The sequence below is a fragment of the Balaenoptera musculus genome, chromosome 3 (genome assembly GCF_009873245.2).
Source record: "Balaenoptera musculus isolate JJ_BM4_2016_0621 chromosome 3, mBalMus1.pri.v3, whole genome shotgun sequence".
Lineage (NCBI taxonomy): Eukaryota > Metazoa > Chordata > Mammalia > Artiodactyla > Balaenopteridae > Balaenoptera > Balaenoptera musculus.
In genome coordinates, this window is record NC_045787.1 from 166,799,593 (window position 1) to 166,814,319 (window position 14,727).

General features: G+C 54.7%; 1 protein-coding gene across 9 annotated transcripts in view; it reads left to right on the plus strand.

The window, feature by feature from the left end:
- RANBP3 (RAN binding protein 3) overlaps positions 1-14,727 on the plus strand; it is a 53,956-nt gene that overhangs the window by 23,168 nt on the left and 16,061 nt on the right. For 3 of the 9 annotated variants that reach the window (XM_036846762.1, XM_036846761.1, XM_036846764.1), the window contains 3 exons: positions 9,000-9,036; positions 9,123-9,209; positions 11,214-11,285. In XM_036846762.1, the coding sequence (XP_036702657.1) occupies positions 9,000-9,036; positions 9,123-9,209; positions 11,214-11,285 (196 nt within the window). Of the gene's footprint in view, positions 1-504; positions 694-1,222; positions 1,356-8,999; positions 9,037-9,122; positions 9,210-11,213; positions 11,286-14,727 lie in introns of those variants that run through there. The other 6 variants (XM_036846756.1, XM_036846757.1, XM_036846759.1 and 3 more) reach the window with 4 other exon arrangements.

Genomic DNA, 14,727 nt, shown 5'->3' on the forward strand with positions numbered 1-14,727 from the left:
CAGAAGCCCTGGCCCCGCCGCCCTGGCTCTCCCAGTGGCCAGACAGGGTGCTGGCGCCCACCTCCCCTCACGAGTATGTTTGAGTGGATGGGTTATTAAGCCCTGGGGACAGTTTGACACAATGGCCCCTGTTCCCCTCTGCTAGAGGCACCGCCCCCGTCTCGGTCACGGGGGTGTGTTTCCTCACTCGCTGCCATCGGCAGAGGGTCTCTGTGCCACAGGGGCCACCTTGCAGTTTTCAAAAGGAGGGTCCAACTTCTTGCACACCTCAGAGCTCCCTGCCAGGTCCGACAGCAGCAGGTCCACGTTCACTGCCCTTCCGTCAGTGTGGAGGGCTGGCTCTGCGGAGCAGAACGCGGTAGCATGTGCCGGCTCTCTTGGCCCGAGCTCCCGGGCAGGAGCTGCTGAAGGTCGAGCATCTCCAGACCTTCCCCTGCCCCCCTCCCCTGCCCCGTGTTGCTGGCTTTATTTACATTGAAGGAAAATTGTCTTTTTTGCTCCCAGTCCTCTGCAGAGCAAAAAGACTTGTCGGATTCGGGAGAGGAGCCTCGGGGGGAGGCTGAGGCCCCCCACCATGGCACGGGTCACCCCGAGTCAGCTGGTGAGCATGCCCTAGAGCTTCCTGCCCCCGCTAGCGCTTCAGCCAGCGCTCCTGAAGCCCAGCTTCTTCCTTTTCCACGAGAACTGGCAGGGGTAAGTCCACCTCCACCCAGCATCCCACGGCCCGGGGCTCCCAACCCAGACCGGCCCCTTTCCCTCCGGGCCCCTCAGATCCACACCCCAGGTTGTCAGCAGCTGATGATAACTGAAAAGACGACAAAGGCTCTCTTCAGCTCCCTTTAATTCGTGCTGCCAGAAAGTCAGGAAAGAGCAAGTCCCCTTTTACATTGAGACTTTTCTAGTTGGGGGAGCATTTACCCATAGCCAGAAGCTAGTCCTGGTTCCTGAAAGAGGCGAGGGGTCAAAAGAGGAATTGAGTAGTGGGGTAGAACCTTCCACATCAAATTCGGCCCCTTCTCCCTCCTTCCATTTTTCCTTCTCCTCTCCCTCAATTTGGGCATTCAAGTTCAGTATCTTAGAAACACGAAAGGCTCCGGTTTCCTTGACCTATAGGAAAAGGTATCTACCGCAGATTGCTTTGCAAGACCGGTTGTGTTTGGACTGTGGTTGGGCTGTGAACTGCTTGTCTTCAATCAAAGCAGGAAGAAGAGACACTTCCTTTGAATCCGGAGGGAATCCCTTGAGCCCTTTATCTTTCTATTCAGAAGGCTTTTGAAGATTATAGGTGGAGAAGATTGTGAGCTCTCCAGAACAAGAAATGTCTTGAGTTTTTGGAGTTTGATAAATTGGGAAAGGTAAACATTAGCCTGCATTCAGGATCGAAACCCTCGACCTCTCGGTCCCTAGTGACAGAGCCCCCCGTTCTCATGACAGGGAAAAATGACTCTCAAGAAAACAGAGGATCCCGCTCTGCCACACTGAACCCTGGGCAGCCTTGCAGGGGGTCACAATCCCAGGCCTTACCCCAGACCTTTAGCGGTTCCCTGTGTCCCATCACCAGTCTCCTGTATCCTTAAGGAAGCCGCTAAAATTCAGTTAAAGCCACCAAACCCTGGGATACGCAGGAAGAAGTGATACTCAGCCAAGGTGAGGTTGGAGCCAAACTTTAACATTCTGGAGGAATCGGTGTGGTGGGAAAAGAAGAAACAGGCTTTCCCTGTGTGGGGCGGGGCACGGGGGAGTCCTGCGTGGCATAGAAGTGGGCTTGGGGTAAGGAAGCCCACGAGAGGTTCCGGCCCGAGGTGCTTACGCCAGAGAGTTCTGGGAGAGCAGTCCTCACACGAGGGCTGACAGCAGGAATTCAGAGGCTTTTCAACTTTTGGGGTTGGAGGCAGAGCAGCTGCTGGAACCTTCTCCCAAAGTGGGCGTTATGAGTTTCATGCCTTCGGCCTTTGCAGGTACATGTTTTCAGTTCCCTGAGAACAGGTGATCTTTGTGTGGATCTGCCCAGGAGACTGGGCCCTTCTGCTGCTGCCTGGGTTGAAAAGCACAGTTTACGGAGAATCTCCCGCTGGAGAGGTTGAGAGTTTTCAGTGGAGGGTGGCAAACAGTAGAGGCTGTGTCACGGCAACTGCCCTTCCAGAAGCGAAGCCCTTTCGGGCCCCTTACTTCTAATGACCACTTGGTGAGACGGGGCCTGTGCAGGAAGTACCCTGGGGCCCTCGCCTTCTGGCTGTGGCCAGTCCAGACGGTGATTTCTGAGGCCTGGCCGGTGGAACTCAGCTCCTCAAGTCTTCTGGACTGTAGGTCAGAGACTCTAATTCCGAGACATTCAAGCAGTGCCCCGACTGGCAAATGCAAGGTCAAGGTCAAGCGCAATGGCAGGGAGCCTGGGGATGGTTGTTACGTCACGTGGGAGAGAGTCAGGGCTGGGGGAAGCAGTTTCTGAATGTCCCAGCGTCGCAGCCAAGGCCGTGCCCATGACATACACTCGCGTAACTGTGGGGATCCCAGTTCTGTCAGAAGTCCCAGCAGCGCAACCATCACATCATTTGTGACAGCTCTGAGCTAACCAGGGCTTTCTCTGCTGATTAGGCATCAAGGCAAAGTAACCTTTGTTTTTTAGGTCAATTAGGGCATAGATCAAGGCAGATGGAACCTGAGCCCAGCTTCTTCCCGGGCTGAGATGTTTCTTTGGCAAACTCGGACTAGTTGCTTTTGCATCAGAGCAGATTTGGAGCTTGCTCTGTACCACACTGGAGTTCAGGAAACGCCCACATGTTACCCGACAGGTCTCATCCCTCACGTTTAGTCTGTTCTTTATTCCACGATCCCTTGGGCGAGTGTAAAGCTGCGAGTTCTTTATAATAAATAGTGGCTCGCTGAATTGTTGCCTATAAAGAGCCCTTATCGTCTTTCAGTCTCATCAGAACTCTGGCCATTGAAGACTCAGTACCAGGAAAAAGTCTCAATGTATCAGACTTCCTGGCTCTCACAAGGCAGCTTGAAGGAGACCAAACCACATCCAGATTAAGTTGTCCGTTTGATCCGGAGAGAGCGAGCGTTCCCAGTGCTCACCTGGAGGCTGGCTGAAGTCTACCAGACTGAAGCTCTGCACCAAGGCACTGCCGAGCCTGAAATATGTTTACGAGACCCACCAGGAAGCTTAGAGAGAGTCTGGACCCAGCCCCTCATCCTCTGGCATCTGCACGGGGTTTGACCCTCGTTCCGCCCCGCCCCTGCCCAGCATTCACATCTTGGGAGGCCACCTCTCTTTTTCTTTTTTCGGTGTCTGCCTTTCTGGTAAAAATCTCTGAGCTGGTTCCCTCAGTTACAGAATAAACAGCAGTGAATCTGCCTGTGGTCCACATGAAGGCAAGGACACCCCTTAAGTGACTTTTAATCCCAGGCGTCCATTTTCCTGCAGCCCCAGCAGTGGGCTTTCTAAAATTTATTTATTTATTTATATTTGTTATTTTCGGCTGTGTTGGGTCTTCGTTGCTGTGCACGGGCTTTCTCTAGTTGTGGCGAGTGGGGACTACTCTTTGTTGTGGTGTGCAGGCTTCTCATTGCGGTGGCTTCTCTTGTTGAGGAGCACGGGCTCTAGGTGCGTGGGCTTCAGTAGTTGTGGCGCACGGGCTTCAGTAGTTGTGGCGCACGGGCTTAGTTGCTCCGCAGTATGTGGGATCTTCCTGGACCAGGGCTCGAACCCGTGTCCCCTGCACTGGCAGGCAGATTCTTAACCACTGCGCCACCAGGGAAGTCCAGCAGCGGACTTTCTAACTGGGCCGTCCAAATGGGGAATCACTGCGTCCCAGGCAGGCCAAACGGTGTCTGGCATTTTCTGGAAGGAATTTCCCTGACATGGTCTTGCTTTCTGGTCTTTTCCGGGAGGTCAGGAAGGCAGCACCGTTCATTCCTGCTCACTGCCCATTTGTCTGTGTCTGTGTCTCAGCTCCCTCCCCTCCTCCTGGACTGGCCTGGCAGCCCTGTCCTCTCGAGGCCATGCCAGGCAGCCTCATGAGAGCCGTGTTTGGAGGGGGGGAAGGGTGCAAGCCTTAGCAAAGTGAACGATCGTAATTTTTTTTTTTTACGGTCATAATTGTATTTATTGATTTTTAAAATTTTTATTGAAATATAGTTGATTTACAATGTTGTGTTGGTTTCAGGTGTACAGCAAAGTGATTCAGTTAACGATCGTAATTTTCATTGTTTCATCCTTTACACCAAGATCAGAAGCTTCTCACACCTGTGGTCCCATCCTGGGTTAGGCGTTCCCTCCTATTTTGTACTTGGCAACAGGGACTTGCGCACCTCACGGAATGAGCTGCTTCCCCTGAGGTTCCAGTGTCTTCTGAGGGGAGAGGACTGCGTTGCCTGCCCCGCCCGCTGGCGGGACTCAGGCCACCTTGCAGCACGCAGTCAGGGCGGGCTTGCTCGCCAGGCCGCGGCCTGGCCGCAGTCCACTTCATTCGTTCACACTGTCCCGGCGCCAGAAAAATAAGTTGAAGTGTTCTCTTTGGTCTTCTTTCTCTTCGGCCTCCTCATGTAAGTGTTCGTTGGGGATATTTTCGTCGTGGCGTCCCTAAAAGGTGCTGGTCCCCGCGTCCCCGGGGTGTCATCCTGAAGCCCCAGTCCTCGAGTGGCGGCTTCTGCTGTGGGAAGAAGCAGAGGAGGAAATGGGGCTTCCACACCCTGCTCTGTCGCTCCTCCCCGGAAGCGCAGGTCCTCAAAGCCTGCTCTTAAAATCCTCCTCACGGGAGTCCCTGGAGCAGTGGCTCCTGAGCTTTGGCTGCAGCCTTCTGGGCTCCGAGGAGTTGGGATTGCAAGGCCTCACTCCATGTGCGTCCCAGGCACTGTTCTAGACTGACCCCCGAAGAGCTGTTCCCTTGGTTGGGGCAAGGGGCGGCCCCCAGACCACGCTGACGTGGAAGAGGTCCTGCCCCCCAGGCTGCTGTGTCCGAGGACAGTGTCTGTGGAGCTGGCATTGGCCTTGTGTGGGTTGAAGGGGAGCCGCTGCACACCAGGCCTTTTCCTGCTTTGGGGGAAGACAGCACGAGGCAGCCAGGCCAGACGGCAAGCGCAGGCCCTCCCCGGCAGGAGCAGGGGGCGGGCCGCTTCTCACATGGGCAGTGGTGGAGGGTTTTTAGCTGTCAAGTAGGCTCCAAAGGCAAGCAGAAATGACTTCGCTTTGCAGTCTGTCTTCCTGCTTCCTTGCCCTAGTTCCTATTGAGGAGAGTTGCTGGCGTCACTTTCCTCACTGCTTCTGAGTCGGCTGTTTCAGACCCCACAGGAAGTTCCAGCAGCTTCTGGAAGGTCCTCCAAGTTGGGGAATCTTCCTGTGTTGTCCTTTGCAGGCCTTAGCCTCCCAGCTTTTCCAGGACCAAGAGACCTGCCACATGCCTGTGGGGTGGGTCTTAGAATAGACTCGGAGCATGGATTTGAGGGTCTCCTGGGGTCAGGGGTCTAGGGGTATCTGATCTTGTCTGGCCAGGTGCCCTTTCTTCTCCAGGTCACCAAAGGGGCTGTGGCAGAGGACAGGCTCCATTTGTGCAGTAGATACTTGCTGAGCGTCTTTTGTGCAGTGTCCTGGGTGTGAGGTGTATGAGCTGTGAGCAGAACAGACAGGGTAGGGCCTCACGGTAGCAGGAGACAAACAACAGATGGACACATTAGAGCACATCCAACTGTGATGCACAAAACAGGGCAGAGGCCCGAGAGAGGCTGGAGGGTGGGGTGGAGAGGAGCTGCCTCAGCTTGCAGGGTGATGGGGTAGCCCGTGAGCAGGGCTTCACCCTGGAGGTGGTCAGGGACGGCTGTGCAAGTAGCACGTGAAGAAGGAACACTGAGGCAGGAACAGGGTTGACAAGTTCAGGAGACAGGAAGGAGACAGCAAGGCTGGAGTGTGATGGACGAAGGGGGCCCAGTGCTGCAGGAGGCCACCCGGCCTCAGCAGTCCTGGGCCCCAAGAGGCGGGGCTGCAGCCCCTGAGGTCTGGGTACTTTTCTCGGGAAAGGCTCTTAGCACCCATCAAATTTTCAAGGAGACCCAGATCCCTGAGAGGTTTGGGGTGTCACTGGCAGAGGCGAGGAAGTTAAGTGTTGTTAAAAGCGCCCCAAAATACACGAAGCAAAAACTGACAGAATGAAGGGAGAATAGACAATCCAGTACATTGTTGGAGACCTCAGTGCTCCACATTCATGTTCAGGTGCTGGAATGTCCAGACAGACGCAGGACGAGGACAGAGAGGACTTCAGCAGCTGCAGGGCACGCGGTCCTCTCAGGGGCATGCAGGAAGCTGCAGGGTGGACCACTCACTAGGCCACAAAACAAGGCTCAGTAGATTTAAAAGGATTGAAATCACACAGAGTCTTCTCCCACCACAGTGGAATAAAATTAGAAATCCATAGCAGAAGGAATGCTCGGAAATTCACACATGTGGAAATTAACCTAGCTAGCCAAGAGGAAAGGCGGGGGTCCTCTTGAAATTGAGGTGACAGAGAACTGTTCTCCCCAGCAGCTGAGAAACAGGAGGACACTCTGGCCTCACAGCTTTCGGGTCCGTTGCTCTGTGTGTAACCTGGGGGACACGTGCCTTGGCGGCTTCTCCATGGCCCATGGAGTGCCTGGAATCCGGCTGCTTCTGCTGAACACGGGCCAGTCGAGCCCCGCTGTGTGCTGGGGCCATACCCTCCTGGAACTTAGAGGCTAGAGGGGCACCCTGACACCGACCCACGATTGGAGTGAGAGCCATGGAGAAGTGCAGGGAGCGGTGAGGCCACGGCCTGAGGGGTTTTCATCTGGGGGGCGAGGGAAGGGAGGGTGTCCGTGGGTGAGGGAGCAGTGTCTACAGAGGCAGGGGGGTGGCCATTTTCCAGGTGCCAGAAGTCATTCAGGAAGCAGCAGATCCCACAGACCCCAGAGGCTGCCATGGGCGGGTTTGGGAGAGTTGAGATGCTTGTTGAGTGAAAAGGTGGGGGGAGTCGAGGATGGGACTTGAGGGCGAGGGCTGGGCTGGGGATGGCCAAGCCTGCTGTGGAGGAGTAGGAGGGAGGGGCCTGGAGCCTGCACCTTCATGGTGTCACCCAGGGCAGGGGAGGATCCGAGAGGAACACCCAATGTTCTGGTGACACGGCTCTGTTCTGTCAGATGCCAGCCTGGGCCCCGTAGAATGACAGCACTGCAAGAGCGCCTCTCTGGGCCCCCCATGCTAAGACCCTCTTCTCCATCCCTCCAAGGGTCCCCTGGTCCCTCACCTGGCTCTCCCACCTCCCCCAGCACTGCCCCGAAGTATGACATCCCGAGAGGGTAAGCTGGCTGGGAGAGCGTGGCCTGTCCAGGTGTGAGCCACGCGGCGCTGCCTGCTTAGCCCGCTGACCCCCTGCACCTCCCTCGCTACAGAGGAAGCGCTGGCCCCGCCATTTTCCAAGCGAGGAAGTGGAAGCTTGGGCTGGTGAAATAATTTGCCCCGCGTTTCAGGTTTAGGACATGGCAGAGCTAGGAGAACTGACTAGGCTTGGCAAGCCTTCGAGAACAGGATTTAGTGCCTTCATGCTCTGAGCTCGAGCTCTGGCCACTGTTTTGCGCTCATGTAGAGCCAGCCTGCTGGACCCTTGGGTATTTTATTTCATTTTGGGCCCCATGATATGTTCACGTATTGAGCCCCTGTTGTGTTAGGAGGGTTTCGTGTTTCCCAGGCATTATGGTGGATGGTCTCTGATGGGGGGGGAGTCGAGGGGGGAGGCCAGGTTGGGGTCCTTTTCTTACCGTCCAGGCTCTCACTGTCCTTTAGGATGTGTCTGCAAACTCTGCCCCCCGCCTGTTTTTGTCCAGCCTGCAAGTTAAGATGGTGTTTTAAAGGATTGTAAAAACCAAATAAAGAATATACAACGTGTGGCTCGAATGGGGCCTGTGAAGCTGAAAATACTTTCTGGCCCTGTACAGGGAAAGTGCCACCCCGGCTCTAGGAGGTCCCCCGGCTCCTCGTCTGCAGTTTTCTTATTTACAGCAGTTACTGCTTTTACACACGGCTTTGCAGCTTGCCAAGCACTTTCCCATGCATCATCTCATTTAATCCCTAACAGCTCCTCGAGGCAGGTGGTCCTCCTTTGGCTAAACTTGACTCCTGAGGGGCTTTTCTGAAAATAAGAAAATTGGCTCCCCTGCTTGCTCTTAAACCGGTGACCCGGGGGCGGGGGTGGTGATGTTCACCCTTCAAAGTTTGCTTTTGGCTGCTTAGTTCTGAAGAATCTCAAGTCCCTGAGAGGGGATGTACAGGAGGGACTGTGTATTATCCCACATGGGGCGGAGGCTCATTATAAACTAATTATTTGCTCGTTCGCGTTCTAAAATTAAAGGTTGTCAAGGAGGAGAGTCTTCAGCCACCTTTCTCTCTCAGCTAATGATTGTTCGGTGGGTTCTGCGGTCTGAGCTGTTGTACCTGGGGATTCTGTTCTGAACACTTTGGCCCAAGGCTTCAAAGCTCTCGGCTGCTCTGGAAATAACAGCCCACCTCGGAACAGGGTTCCACATCATGGGATGTGCCAGGGCCAGGAATGGGAACCACCATGACCCAGTGTCACGCAGCCAGTGTCAGCGGTCCTGCTGCCCTTCAGGGTGGAGAGAGGGTCGCTTTCCAGCTCTTGGCAAAGTGAACTTGGCCAGATCCAGTTTCACTGTTTGAATTGAGGGGCTGGGGTGGGGGAACGCCAGTTAGCTGTACCGGGTGGAGAAACACAGAAACTGATCCTGTGCTGGGAACGCGTTCCCAGCCGTTAAGAGGATTCCTTGGCACGAGGCCTGGTGAGGCAGAGGCGTGAAGGTTCATGGGGGATTTTTGAGCATTAGGTTGAAAGCCTGTCTGTGACCCGGGTGACTGAGCCCAGGCCACGCGCCCTCAGCGCTACATTTCGGGATCCGTTTGTGGCAGAAGTCAGGAGCTGCCGGGCCCTGGGCCGCGCGGCCCTCTCTGACCGCCCTTACATGTGTTCTTGTTTCAGAGGTCAGCCGGAGGCTCCAGCCCCGAAGGTGGAGAAGGTGAGGAAGTCTCTCAAATGTTTCACCAGCTTTGGTTGTAAAAGCGGAAGCAGCCTGATTTTTCTCCTCCTCCACGTTTTCTGTAGATTCTGACCGAGAAGATGGAAATTACTGCCCTCCTGTCAAGCGAGAAAGAACATCCTCTTTAACGCAATTCCCGCCTTCACAGTCAGGTAACAGTTGCAGCCCTCTGTTAGACGGTGAAAGCACCTGTGTTTCCAGGCCCGCTGTTCCCCTCCAGCGCCTCACGCCCCTGTCTGTCCCCTGTGCACATCCCGTTAGAATTAACTCAGTCTCCGTCAGGAGCGAGGCTGAAGCGTGCCCGAGGGTAGCACAGGTGCCCCCATCTGGAGGGGTGGGACCTAGTAGACTATTAATTAATAAGCAAGGCTTGCGAAGAAATCGCCCCTCTGAAAGGGACCATCAGGGCCCTGATCGGGGCTCTGACCATTAAGCGCACGTCCACCTTGCAAGGGCCGCTGGCTATGTGTTGACTGAAGGTGGGGGAAATGGGGTGTCTTCCTGGCCCTTCAGCCGTGTGCCTAGAGCCCAGTGGGCCAGTTGAGAAGCCCAGACACACACACAGACGGTACATAGGAGGGAGTCCAGTGGCCCCAGCAGGCACTGTGGTGGTGGAATACCGTGAGCTCCCCGACGAGGGGACTTGGGGGAGCCTGGAAGGGTTGGCCAGGCCTGGACCCTGTCCTTGTGGATGTGGCTGGGCCCAAGGGCTTGGAAGCTCCAGCCTGGGGCCAGGTCTGCACACACACACACAGGCCAGCAGACCAGCTGGTGGACACAGGCGGGTGTCACACACAGGAAAGAGGCGGGTTCCTGGGGTAGAGGGAGGTGCTGGGACTACTTAGCAGGGGGCTCTGCAAGCCTGGGGACACCCCTGCGCCTTGGAGGGTAAAAGCTGCGGCAGGGTTCCCCACTCCCGCCCCCGGTCCTGGCTCCGTCCACTCTGGCATCGCCCCGTGCTGTCTGCGGTGCTGGCTTACAGACACTCTCCAGTTCCCCAGCTTGAAGTTCATTCTTGGGAATTCATGTAAAACATGTACAAGTGTGAGCCCTAAGGATATCACTTTAAGGGAAAAAAGACACTCCTGGAAGCTTTGTTTCTGCTTCCAAGAATAATGTGAACGTCACAGGAATATACAGGGTAGAAAGTGAGTGTCCTCTTATGATCATCCCTGTAACGCTTGATTTCGTGCCTGTTCCCTGAACACTTGTTTTGGACATTGCCTCATCCTTTTTCACAACTGCGGGAGACCCCCCTGAATAGAGGCACTGTCGTTTGCTAGCCGTCCGGGCGGTCTACAGTGCAGGCTGCGGTTACATCCTTTTTCTAAGGATCTCTGCACGCTTGTCGCGTGAGAGCCTTACTACAGGAGGAGGGAGCGTCCACCTCCTGGCCGTTGATCGTATCACCGTCCACTGCTGAACCGCACTTTGTGCATCGAGAAGGTGCAGCGGAGAAGAGAGGAGGTGGTTTGTGCTGTGACTGTAGGCGAAAGGGGTAGAGGACCAGCAGGCATTAGCCCTCGCCTCTCGTGCGTCACCACCTAGGGGATGCTCAGCGCTCAGCCATCAGGGGAGTGGAGCCACGAGTAGTCCATGTTTGGAGGCCTTTGCACTGCACTCCGTTTCCACCTAGCTAGCTGCCTTCTGTCTGCACAGTTAGATCTTCAGCCCCACTGCGCTGTTGCCTGGCCCACAACGCGGGAAGCAGTTGATTTTGTAAGATCCTAAACAGGTGAGGGGAGGGGGTCTGCAGCCAGCCGAGCCCCGACTGGTGACCAGGAGCAGGGCCTGAGGCTTGGCCCCAGGGGAGACTCGGAACATCCGGTGCGTCCGCTTCCCTCCTGGCTGCTCCCACAGGGGCACAAGGACGAGGCAGGCGGCCACAGCAGGCCAGAGTCGACTGCTAGATATCAAAGAGATTCAGGCTGTTCCACTGGACACCCACCTTTCTTTTGCTTTAGAAAGAGTCCCAGAGTTTCACTTTTACTGGGAGTTGCCAAAGGCCAGGTCCACAATGCTGACCCCCCTTCCCCAACGGTGGGGCCTGGAGACGACCCCTCAGGTGGGAGAAGTGATCCCGTGCACGTCTGCCCTGCCTACTCACGCTGTTTTTCCTCTTGTTCCCTCCCCTGCCTGCATCTCCTTGTTGACAGTATCAAAAAACAATGTTTTTATGCCATCCACCTTCTGCGAGCCATCTGCAGGCAATTCTGACTCAGAACCAGGTGAGCCCTCGCGTCCCTTTACCTTTCTTGGCCGGTCACTGGGGGTTTCCTGGGATGAAAAGCAAGGTCTTAAACGGGAATGGGTGGTTTGAAGTCAGCCTTCTTTTCCAGCTCTTAAGTCCCCCCTCTTCACTGCACAGATTTGGCGTCTGCTGTGGGGCAGGCTTCCTCAGCCCTTCATTTCTGTCTCTGCAAGCAGTGCCTGGCTACAAGGAGTCTCAAGTCCTTTTTAAAAAAAAAAAAAAGACAAGCAAAAACCAAAAAAACTGTAATGAAGTATACTCATTTTTCAAAAGTTTACACAAATAATACATTTGTATCATTAAAAACTCAGAAATACATAGAGTAAAAGAATCCACCTCTCCATTTCCCACGCACTCTGCCATCCCAATGGTAACCACTCTGAAGTTTATGTAATTTTCCAGACCCCTTCTCTGTGTATTAAATTCTCACATGAATTAACATTACTTAGATATGTTTAGATAAATACATTTAATCAGAGCCTTAAAACTTTAAGGAAAATAGCCTGATCCTTTCTGAAGAATGTGGAGCTTTCCCTTTTTGGTCTTTCACTAGAGAACCAACTCCAAGATTTCCTGTAAGTTTCTCCCATGTGGCTGAAATTCCTCATAAGAGATTTAATGAGCGAGTGTAACCATCTGAATTCTGTAACCCAACCTGCCTCATATAAATTCGTTGCCGGCTTCAAAAGCACTGCGAGATCAGTCATACTCTGGCACGAGGGCACTGTCGAGGGAAGGGGCAAGCTGTTAGAACTTTGAGGGTTGATTTGATGACACTGTTCCAAGCAGTTGAATTCATTTTGACTCCAAAGGCAAACTGTTTTGAGCTGACCCCCTCACGGGGCCTGAGGAGGAGCTTGGTTTTTAGGGGTCCTTGGGAAGACCTGGGCACTGGCCTGGCGAGTCACGCTCTGAACCGCGGGGGCTGCGTCAGCGGTGACGGGTGATCAGCCACCGAAGCCGGCCCTCGAGCTCTGTAGGGACCTCACGCTCGCCTCCGAGGTCTCCGAGCGACGGCCGCACTCCCGCTGCTTCCCCGAAACCTTTATCCCGCAGCACTGAGAGCAGGGCAGCCCTGAGCAAGGCGGGCAACTCGGACCTGCCTCCGGGGCCTGCCACAGCCCGGCCCCTGGACCCGCTGCCGCGTGCAGTGGTGATAGACCGGCTCAGCCGCTCGGCAGAGTGAACTTCTTATTCTTAGCTCCTTGCCTGCCTGCCTTCTATTTCTTTTAGCTTTAATTTTTGCGGGAAAAAACGTTAACACTTAAGAATGGTAAAGCACTTCTCTATCCCTCTACCTAGAGACCCCGTACGATTTTCCCCAGGCATCCCAGTGATGTCCTTCATGGCAAAGGCATCAGATCCTGGCTCACACATCACGTATCTGCAGCAGTCCCTTGGGCTTGCCTCGGCTTTTATGACCTTGCAGAGTGCAGGCCGGTTACGTTGGAGAAGGCCTTCAATCTGGCTTTCCCGCTGTTTCCCAGTGACTGGACCAACTTACCCTTGGGGGCTGGAACACCACAGAGGTGAAGCTGTGTGCTTCCTGTGCACCGTAGCAGGTGACTCATGGTGTTTACTGTCCCGTTACTTGATTAGGGCGGAGCCCGCCCAGGTTCTCCGCTGAAAAGTCATTTTTCGCCCTTTGATTAATATTTTCTGGAGAGATACTTTGAGACTCTGGAAAATCTCATTCCTCCTCTTACTTTTTGCTGCAGTGTTAGCCTCCAGAGATGTTTTCTTGCTGGGAGCAGCTACTACTCTGGTGATGGCCGGGCGGGGATTTTCTGCCTCTTGTCGGTCGGCAGTCTGCTGGACAGCAGAGCTCTTCTCCGCCACTCGCTTGCTCACGTGTTTACTAGATCCACATGGATGTTTGCATTCCTGTTTTAGTCAGTGGCTTATAATCTGTTGTTATTACTGTTTACCTTAACATTCAGATTTTATCTTCACCATCAGTTTATTTTAATCATCCCAGAGTTGGCCCGGCGGCGGGAGCCGCGTCAAGCCGGTGCCCTTTGGCCATGTCGCATCATTCTTTCGAGCACGTCCTTTCCTTTCTGTCATAAGGGGTTCCAGGCTCATCTTCTTCCCTCCCTTCCCTCAAGGGGATCCTGGTTCTGCGTAGTGGAGAGTGGTCTCTGGAGACCAAGATCCGGTGCTCTGCGTGCTGGTCGCCGTTGGGCTGTCGCTGCTCCCAGGCCCTCTCCGTGCCCAGAGCTGAGAACATACACAGCCAGGAGAGCACAGACATACGTAGACCTGTTCGCATACACACACTCACATCTGCACGTGTTTCTGTGTCTCTGCTGCTCTGTCTGCTTGTATAGGTCACCCCCGGTTCGGGTGGGTGCTTCCAGCACCAACAGAGTTCATTGTAGCCCCACCTCCCCCGCTTTGTATTTCTGCCTCTTTTTTGACAGTAAGAAACCTGGCTCTCTTTGTCCTCAACGCACTTACTCATCGCTCAAGCCCCCGCCAAGCTGCCTTCTCTCAGATTCTTTTTAGCCTGTGGTACACACCAGGTTAAATTCTGATCTGTCTTCCTGGTTAAATCCGGAGTTCCCTCATCACCTGGGTCTCTCTGAGGTGGGGCACAAAGAAGCCTGCTTGCTTCAGGCGTGATTCAGAGGACGGAGGCTGCCCCACAGCAAGCTCACGGGGGGGGCCGCGCATGTGCCCTTGAGAAGACACGGGTACAGCGGCCTGTGCACCCCTGTGACCTTGGTGTGACCTTGCACCCCTGTGATGGGCTCTGGCCGGCAGGCAGTGCCTCTTCACTGCACCCTGACTGCGTTGCAGGAAAAGTGAGCTTCTGGAGGCCATGAGAAGAGACCACGTTTGTTTCAGTGCAGACAGGGCTTGTGGCAGGACCTCCAGGGTGCACCGCCCTGTAAGCACCCTCCCTGCTGCTCTGGGCCCTGCTGTCCCGAGTCCCCGGTCGCCATTGCGAGTGTGGCACACACGCCCGTCTGTGTGTCCATTCACTGCAGCATTCAGCGTGGATGTCCTGTGCATCCTTGGGGTGGGCCGGGCACTGGACCCAGTGCTCGGGGTCAGTGGCAGTGACTTTCCAGGCCTGTCGCCACTGCTGGTCAGCCTGGTCAGCCCCAGGGGTCCAACGATCCGAGCAGGGCGGTGAGAGCAGTCTCTAGCCCCAGTGTGAACACTGCAAAGCCAGCTCTGAGGGCTTTTTTAAATCACCTGAATTACGAATTTCATCGCAGTTTTTTTTAATGTTTCTAAATTGCCAATCATCTTCTGAATAATCCTGAGCTTTGAAAATGTAATTCAGTATTTCCCTTCCCAAAAGGAACATCTGGCAACATGTCCTCCCCCGCATCCTGTGCTGTCTGGCTCTCCTGAGTGTGGTGTTAACGACCCCTCTACGGGAGAGGCACCAGCTCCACCAGCGCAGG